Source organism: Nomascus leucogenys, chromosome 22a (assembly GCF_006542625.1).
Source record: "Nomascus leucogenys isolate Asia chromosome 22a, Asia_NLE_v1, whole genome shotgun sequence".
Taxonomy (NCBI): domain Eukaryota; kingdom Metazoa; phylum Chordata; class Mammalia; order Primates; family Hylobatidae; genus Nomascus; species Nomascus leucogenys.
In genome coordinates this window covers 39,230,005-39,239,560 of record NC_044402.1, presented here as the reverse complement: position 1 = coordinate 39,239,560, position 9,556 = coordinate 39,230,005, and the positions used below count along the sequence as shown (strand labels likewise).

The window sequence follows — 9,556 nt, the reverse complement described above, 5'->3', positions numbered from 1 at the left end:
GCAAGTCGGCCCTGACGCCAGGCCCCAGTGGGCGCCTCACACTCAAAACCCTTTTTTTGTTTTGTTTTGTTTTGTTTTGTTTTGAGACGGAGTCTTGCTCTGTCGCCCAGACTGGAGTGCAGTGGCGCGATCTCGGCTCACTGCAAGCTCCGCCTCCCGGGTTCACGCCATTCTCCTGCCTCAGCCTCTCCGAGTAGCTGGGACTACAGGCGCCCGCCACCACGCCCGGCTAATTTTTTTTTTTTTGTATTTTTAGTAGAGACGGGGTTTCATCATGGTCTCGATCTCCTGACCTCGTGATCCGCCCGCCTCGGCCTCCCAAAGTGCTAGGATTACAAGCGTGAGCCACCGCGCCCGGCCACACTCAGATCCTTATAGCCCAGAGCAAACTGATGGTCAGGGAGAGTGCTAGAGCTCACACCCAGCTCTGAATAGATCTTCCCTGATGACATTTCACACCCTCTAAGGCAGTTTTTAAACGAAGGTACACACATCCAGGGGTGTTCACAGGCTTTCACAGCAAGGGTACCTATTTCATGGCAAAATAGGCAGTTTTAAAAGAATAAACAAGCTAGGCGTGGTGGCTCACGCCTGTAATCCTAGCACTTTGGGAAGCCAAAGCTGATGGATCGCTTGAGCCCAGGAGTTTGAGACCAGCCTGGGCAACATGGCAAAACCCCATCTCTACAAAAAATATAAAAAGTAGGCCGGGCACGGTGGTTCACACCTGTAATCCTGGCATTTTGGGAGGCCAAGATAGGTGGATCACCTGAAGTCAGGTGTTTGAGACCAGCCTGGCCAACATGGTGGAACCCCATCTCTACTAAAAATACGAGAAAACTAGCCAGGTGTGGTGGGTGCCTGTAATCTCAGCTACTCGGGAGGCTTAGGCAAGAGAATCGCTTGAACTTGGGAGCAGAGGTGAGCCGAGTGCAGTGAGCCGAGATCCTGCCATTGCACTCCAGCTTGGGCAACAAGAGCAAAACTCTGTCTCAAAAAAAAAAAAAAAAAAAAAAAAAAAAGCCATATGTGGTGATGCATGCCTGTAGTCCTAGCTGCTCAGGAGGCTGAGGTGGGAGGATCACCTGAGCCCAGGAGGTCAAGGCTGTGGTGAGCCGTGATTGTGCCACTGTACTCCAGCCTAGGTGACAGAGTGAGACCCTGTCTCAAAAATAAATAATAAATAAATAAATGTCCAGATCCTTGGCTTCTGTGTTCTCATTCCTCAAATTGACCTACCTAGTGTGAAACTCCCATGCCAGATCTCCTTTCCTATCCACTCTTTTCATTCCCCCTCTGCCAAGTGATAAAGTTACCTAAGGTGCTACCCATCTCACCCAGAACCTGTGTTACTTCCAGGGCACCAAATTAAGAGAGAAATTCAAATTGTTAGTATCCTTACAGCTTCATTAGATCAAAACCCCACAGACCATCCATTCTCAGTAAGAGATGCATTTACAATACAATTTTATGTTATCAAAATAATGTAAAATGTTTGTTATACAGGCATACCTAGGAGATATTGCGAGTTCATTTCCAGACCACTGTAATAAAGTGAATACTGCATAAGGCAAGTCAATTTTGTTGGTTTCCCAGTGCATTTAAAAGTTATGTTGTTTTTAGGCTGGGCACAGTGGCTCATGCCTGTAATCTCAGCACTTTGGGAGGCTGAGGCAGTGGATCACCTGAGGTCAGGAGTTCAAGACCAGCCTAGCCAACATGGTGAAACCTCATCTCTACTAAAAATACAAAAATTAGCCAGGTGTGGTGGCAGGTGCCTGTAGTCCCAGCTACTCAGGAGGCTGAGGCAGGAGAATCGCTTGAACCCGGGAGGCGGAGGTTGCAGTGAGCTGAGATCACACCTCTGCACTCCAGCCTGAGCCACAGGGTGAGACTCTGTCTGGAAAAAAAAAAATTTTGTTTTGTTTTTTGTTTTTTTGAGACAGGGTCTCGCTCTGTCACCCAAGCTGGAGTGCACTGGCATGATCTCAGCTCACTGCAGCCTGGACCTCTCCTGGTTCAAGCAGTCCTCCACCTCAGCCTCCTGAGTAGCTGAGACTAGACATGCCCACCACTACACCTGGCTAATTTTTGTGTTTTCTGTAGAGATGGGGTTTCGTCCTGTTGCACAAGCTATTCTCAAACTCCTGGGCTCAAGCAATCCTCCCACTTCAGCCTCCCTAAGTGCTGGGATTATAGGCATAAGCTACTGTGCCTATGTGCCTAGCCATGAATGTTCTTAATGGCATCTGGAATGGTGAATCCTTTCCAGAAGGTTTTCAACTGACTTTGTCTACAGCTATCAGAGGAATCGCTCTGGCAGCTGCAGTCTTACGAAATGCTTTTTTTTTCTTGAGATAGGGTCTTGCTCTGTCACTCAGGCGCAGTGGTGCGATCTCAGCTCACTGCAGCCTCTGCCTCCCCTGGACTCAAGCGATCCTCCCGCTTCAGCCTCCCAAGTAGCTGGGACTACCAGCACACACCACCACATCCGGCTCGTTTTTGTTATTTTTTGTAGAGATGGGGATCGAAATGTATTTCTTAAAGAGTAAAACTTGCAAGTCAAAATTACTCCTTGATCCATGGGCTACAGAATGGATGTTGTGTTAGCAGGCATGAAAACATTAGTCTCCCTGTACATCTCCAGAGTTTGTAGGTGACCAGGTGCATTGTCAATGAGCGGTAATATTTTGAAAGGAATCTTTATTTCTGAGGAGTAGATCTTAACAGCGAGCTTAAAATATTCTGTAACCCATGCTGCAAACATATGTGCTGTCATGCAGGTTTTGTTGTTTTATTTATAGAGCACAGCAGAATACATTTAGCATAATTCCTAAGGCCCTAGAATTTTCAGAATGGTAAATGAGGATTGGTTTCAACTTAAAATCACCAGGTGCATTATCTCCTAATAAAAAGGGTTAGTCTGTCCTTTGAAGCTCTGTAGCCAGGCCTTGACTTCTCTCTAGCTGTGAAACTCCTATATGGCATCTTCTTCCAATAGAAGGCTGTTTTGTTTGCTTTGAAAATCTGTTATTTAGTGTAGCCACCTTCATCAATGATCTTAGCTAGATCTTCTGGATAACTTGCTGCAGCTTCTATATCAGCACTTGCTGCTTCACCTTGCATTTTTATGTTATGGAGGTGGCTTCTTTCCTTGAGCATTATGAACCAACCTCTGCTAGCCTCCTCACCACTCTCAGTCTTTATAGTATTGAAGAGAATAGGCTGGGCCCAGTAGCTCACACCTATAATCCCAGCACTTTGGGAGGCCAAGATGGAAGGATCACTTGAGGCCAAAGGTTGGAGACCAGTGTGGGCAACATAGTGAGTGTTGGCATGCACATGTAGTCCCAGGTACTTAGGAGGCAGAGCAGGAGGATTGCTTGAGCTCAGGAGTTTGAGACTGCAGTAAGACATGATCATGCCACTGCAATCCAGGCTGGGCAGCAACGCAAGACCCTGTCTCTTAAAAAAAATAATAATAATTGGGGCCTTGCTCTGGATTAATTAGGCTTTGGTTTAAGGGAATGTTGTGGCTGCTTTGATCTTCTATCCAGACCACTAAAACTTTCTTGATATCAGCAATAAGGCTGTTTCACTTTTGTATCATTTATGTGTTCACTGAAGTGTAGTACCTTTTAATTTCCTTTAAGAACTTTTCCTGGACAGGTGCAGCAGCTCACTTCTGTAATCCCAGCACTTTAGGCAAAGACAGGAGGATCACTTTAGTCCAGGAGTTTAAGACCAGCCTGGGCAACATAGTGAGACCCCTGTCTCTGCAAAAAATTTAAAAATTAGCCAAACTTGGTGGCCTGCACCTGTAGTCCCAGCTCCGCGAGAGGAGGATCACTTGAACCGGGGAGGTCAAGGCTACAGTGAGCTGCGATCACGGCACCAGATTAGGCTTTGATTTAAGAGAATGTTGTGGCTGCTTTAATCTTCTACCCAGACCACTAAAACTTTCTCCATGTCAGTAATAAGACTGTTTCACTTTCCTGACAGAAAGTCACCCTGTCTGAAAACCCCCAAAAACTAAGGTATTCATGTACTAATAATATATTTTAGACTACTAACAGTTACAATGAAAATAGAATCCATAGGAAAAAAAAATTAACTCTTAGGGCTTTATGGTCACAGGACATTTCTATTTTATTTATTTTATTTATTTTTATGTTTTGAGACAGTCTTGCTCTGTTGCACAGGCTGGAGTGCAGTGGTATGGAATGCAGTGGTGTGATCACTGCTCACTGCAACCTCAAATTCCTGGGCTCAAGTGATCTTACCATCTCAGCCTCGTGAGTAGCTGGGTGGGTGCCACCATCCTTGGCTAATTTGTGTATGTTTTGTATAGACAAGGTTTCGCCATGTTGCTCAGGATGGTCTAGAACTCCTGGGCTCAAGTGATCCTCCTGCCACAGTCTCCCAAAGGACTGGAATTGCAAGTGTGAGCCACCACACCGGGCCCAGAAACTATAAAAAATTAAATTTTTTGGCCGGGCACGGTGGCTCACGCCTGTAATCCCAGCACTTTGGGAGGCTGAGGCAGGCGAATCACTAGGTCAGGAGTTTGAGACCAGCCTGGCCAACATGGTGAAACCCCATGTCTACTAAAAAAAAAAAAAAAAAAAATTAGCTGGGTGGTGGCAGGCGCCTGTAATCCCAGCTACTCAGAAGGCTGAGGCAGGAGAATCACTTGAACCCAGGAGGCGGAGGTTGCAGTGAGCTGAGATCGTGCCACTACGCTTCAGCCAGGGAGACAGAGTGAGACTCCATCTCAAACAAACAAACAAAAAATTAAATTTTTTGAGTTACTTTTCTTGCAAAGAAATGTGATAAATGGTCAATAAAAGACTTTCAAGCATAAAAACATGTTAGGATAAATTCTGTGAGGAAATAGAATGGAAATATAATTTCTGATGTAAAATCTTGTCATGTTTTAATGGATAATGGTGAAGTATCTAATCACTGTAGTATTTAGATTTCATTGGATACATTTGAAATAGTGATATAATGGTTTTATTTTGAAATGTCAGTATATAATACACTAGAAATTATGTCCTTTGCAACTATTTAAAACCACAACGAGACCAGGCATGGTAGCTCATGCCTGTAATCCCACCACTTTGGGAGGCCAAGGCAGGAAGATCACCTGAGGCCAGGAGTTCAAGACCAGCCTGGTCAACTTAGTGAGACTTTGTCTCTACAAAATAAATATTGAAACAAGGTCTCACTCTGTTGCTTAGGCTTGGAGTGCAATAGTGCCATCACGGCTCACTGCAGTGTCAACCTCCTGGGCCCAAGTGATCCTCCCATTTCAGCCTCCCAAGTAGCTGGAATTACAGGCACGTGCCACTATGCCCAGCTAATTTTTTAAATTTTTGTAGAGACGGCGTCTCCCTATGTGAGACCAGCTCAAGGTGGTCCCGAACTCCTGTGGCTCCTCAGGCTGGTCCCAAAGTGCTGGGATTACAGGTATGAGCTACCACACCTGGCCAAAAAATAAAAAATAAATTAACCAACCATGGTGATGCATTCCTGTAGTTCTAGCTACTCAGGAGGCTAGGGCAGATGATCACTTGAGCCCAGGAGTTTGAGGCTGCAGTGAGCCATGATAGCACACTGCATTCCAGCCTGGGCAAGAGTGAGACACTGTTTCAAAAAAATAAATAATAAAACTTTAATAAATAAAAATGAGGGGAGGGAGTTCTTTTTTTTAAGATGGAGTCTCGCTCTTGTTGCTCAGGCTGGAGTACAATGGCACAATCTCGGCTCACTGCAACCTCTGCCTCCTGGGTTCAAGCGATTCTCCTGCCTCAGCCTCCAGAATAGCTGGGATTACAGGCGCCTGCCACCGCGCCCAGCTAATTTTTTTATTTTTAGTAGAGACAGGGTTTCACTATGTTGGCCAGGCTGGTCTCGAACTCCTGACCTCAGGCGATCCACCCGCCTCAGCCTCCCAAAGTGCTGGGATTATAGGCGTGAGCCACCACGCCCCACCTAGTTCAAAATTCTTTTATAGGGTTCGTTGAAGGTCACTATTCCAAGGTATGGGCTTTAGGATCTGGAAGGAATCTGATTGATTATCCAGTCTGTCTTGATCAATTTATAAAGGAAATTGATTTACTGAGGACTGAAGAGGGTTCATTGATTTTCCTAAAGCCACACAGCCGGGCCCAGAACTCAGGTGTCCTTGCTTGCTCATTCCTTTCACTACCTCCGCTGTGCTCTGAAATCCCACCACTGGTTTTGAGGAATGAGGAAGAAAGAAAAAGTGATCTCGAAACAGTTACTGACTAACAGACACTCTCCGTGGGTAGATGGCTCTCTGCCCTGCTGCCGCCGCCTCAGCAGTCAGACTGCGGGGGCAGGCTTGTATGGAGAGCCCCGAGGCCCAGGGTAGTTGGTTGGAGGATGGAACTTAAGGTTTCAGTTGACTCCTGTCTGGCAATTGCCCTTTTAGGGTCTCCTCTACCTCTGTCACCTGGGAGTAAACCTAATCTTTAGGGATCTGAGGGTCAACGTGATCAACAGATGAAACCGCCAGTTTACACAGCAGCCCTGGGCCAAACTAGTCCCTTAGAGACCGTCAATCCAGACAGGAACTAGGGCAGAGCCAAGCTGCTGGGGTCACAGAGCACTGAAGTGGATACCTCTGCTGATCTGCCTCCCAAGGCCTAAGGTGGCCACAGTGCTATGCACAGCCACCTTGCTGCATCCTGCTGTTGGTAGGCTCTTGTGCTCAGAACCCCAGGAGAAGGGCTAGATCACACTGATGATAAGACTGACAGCTTTTTTTTAAAAAAAACGACTTTCAAGGTTTGGTTATTTTTATCTTCATGACCTCTGATTTCCCTGTGGAGCAAATGGTAAAGTAGGGGTGGGTGGAGAGGGACTTTGGCAGACCCTGGCAGACTGTGGACAAGGACAGCCCTGAACAGCTGGCCCTGAGACATGAACTGGAACATGGTTGGAGCCAAGGACACAGGACTAACAGGAAAGGACACAGACTGCTGTCAGGACACATACTACCACACACCCGAGGCCAGGACCCTGCTGACGTGGCAGACCTCCACCCTGGCCCCTTACTGCCCCCCGCCCCTCTCCCCCGCCTGCCAGCTGCCAACAGGGCTCTGCCTTGTGTCTGCCACACCTGTCACTGCCTATCCTTGTCCAGAGGGGGCCCCATCAGCCCCTCCTCAGCTGCCCAGCAGAGCAAGCAGTTAGTGGGGAGGGGAGGGAACATGGAGCGGGGGCCGGTGGTGGGGGCAGGGCCGGGGGCCGGGGCCCGAATCCAGGCACTGCTGGGCTGCCTGGTCAAGGTGCTGCTCTGGGTGGCCTCTGCCTTGCTGTACTTTGGAAGCGAACAGGCCGCCCGCCTTCTGGGCAGCCCCTGCTTACGGCGCCTCTACCATGCCTGGCTGGCAGCAGTGGTCATCTTTGGGCCCCTTCTGCAGTTCCATGTCAACCCTCGGACTATCTTCGCCAGCCACGGCAACTTCTTCAACATGTGAGTCCACTCAAGGCTGTGGGAGCCGGGTCCGTGCACTCTGGGATCCTAGCTCCCTTCTCCAGGCTTCTGTCCTCCTGCCAGTCTGAACACTAAAAATAGGCTAGGAGGTTGAGGAAAAGGTCGGGGGAGGGGGAAGGGAACAGAGCCCTGGGGTACAGGGGAAGTCGGGAACAGGACTAAAGAGGAAATGTGGACCCTGGAATGCTGAATGGTCCTCCAAGGAGATGGCAAAGTTTAAATGACTGGGGGCTGTAAAGGGCACAGCAAGGAGAGGACCAGTGATGATGTGTAGGGTTGGGGAGAGTGCAGTGATGGGAGCACAGACCAGGGTGGGAGATGGAGCTTGGGGTCTCAATAGTCTCCCCTCTTTGCCCACAGAAAATTTGTGAATTCAGCCTGGGGCTGGACATGCACCTTCTTAGGGGGCTTTGTGTTGCTGGTGGTGTTCCTGGCTACACGGCGCGTGGCAGTAACTGCCAGACACCTGAGCCGACTGGTGGTGGGGGCAGCCGTGTGGCGGGGAGCCGGCCGGGCCTTCCTGCTCATCGAGGACCTGACTGGCTCCTGCTTCGAGCCGCTGCCCCAGGGTCTGCTGCTCCACGAGCTGCCTGACCGCCGCAGCTGCCTGGCGGCCGGCCACCAGTGGCGAGGCTACACCGTCTCCTCCCACACCTTCCTGCTCACCTTTTGCTGCCTGCTCATGGCAGAGGAAGCAGCTGTGTTTGCCAAGTACCTAGCCCATGGGCTTCCTGCCGGCGCCCCCCTGCGCCTTGTCTTCCTGCTGAACGTGCTGCTGCTGGGCCTCTGGAACTTCTTGCTGCTCTGTACCGTCATCTATTTCCACCAGTACACTCACAAGGTGGTGGGCGCTGCAGTGGGCACCTTCGCCTGGTACCTCACCTATGGCAGCTGGTATCATCAGCCCTGGTCTCCAGGGAGCCCAGGTCATGGGCTCTTCCCCCGTCCCCACTCCAGCCACAAGCATAACTGAAAGAAATAAAAGCCATCGGGCCTGGCTGTGGCTCCTCTCATCATTTGGTTGGGTCCTTGAAAGGGTGGGAAAAGGGTCTGGTAGTCACTAGGGTTCCCCAGCTGTTCCTTGCTCTCATCAACCTTGTATGTCCTTCCTTATGCTTGACCATCCCTCCAGCTGTCCTTTCAGTCTCCTAGTTTTTGCAGACTTCAGGCTATCTGGGGACTGAGACATCCAGGAATGGTGCTTCTAAGGCAGGTAATGGTGCCCTTAGGTGTGGGCATCATCCTTGCTGAGCAGTTGCTCCATCTCCAGCCTGTTTGATTGTTTTTCCTGCCTTCTCCACTGAATCTCCACTCCCTCTCTTCACGGGCCTACCTATCTGGGCACTCCTCTCAGGGACTCTTCGTACCCTGTCTTCCCCGTAGGGGGTCTGTATGTGCTCATCTATTTAACAAATGTTTATTGAGCTGAGCATAGTTCTATGCCATGTAAATAAGACAAGATTTCTGCTGTTTGGAGGCATATGAGCTAACTGGGGAAGGCAGATAATAGACACACAAATAATAGCAAAACACTTGCACTGCGTTTACTCTGTGCCAGACACTGTTCTAAGTGTCTGTAAGTTCTTTATAAAAGTTAACACATATGGCCAGGTGCAGTGGCTCACGCCTATAATCCTAGCACTTTGGGAGGCCGAGGTGGGCAGATCACTTGAGGTCAGCAGTTCAAAACCAGCCTGGCCAACATGGTGAAACTCCATCTCTACTAAAAATACAAAAAAAAAAAAAAAAAAACTACTTGGGTGTGGTGGCGGGCGCCTGTAATCCCAGCTACTTGGGAGGCTGAGTCAGGAGAATCTCTTGAACCCGGGAGGCGGAGGTTGCAATGAGCTGAGGTTGCACCGCTGCACTCCATCCTGGGCAACAAGAGCAAAACTCCGTCTCCAAAAAAAAAATTAACACATTTGGTCCTCACAACAATAAAAGTATGAGGTAGGTTGTACTGATCTTGATTGGCAAAAAAAAAAAAAAAAAAAAAATTGAGATAGTAGTGTTCCCATTGTACAGTTG

At 48.7% G+C, this 9,556-nt stretch overlaps 1 protein-coding gene across 1 annotated transcript; it reads left to right on the top strand.

Annotated features, from left to right (window-relative positions):
* The first annotated feature begins 5,951 nt into the window (after positions 1-5,951).
* On the top strand, positions 5,952-8,527 carry FITM1 (fat storage inducing transmembrane protein 1). Its single transcript, XM_003260672.2, has 2 exons — positions 5,952-7,507; positions 7,889-8,527. Exons 1-2 carry the CDS (start codon positions 7,242-7,244, stop codon positions 8,499-8,501), a joined length of 879 nt encoding a protein of 292 aa, XP_003260720.1. The 5' UTR covers positions 5,952-7,241; the 3' UTR covers positions 8,502-8,527.
* Positions 8,528-9,556: the final 1,029 nt, after the last annotated feature.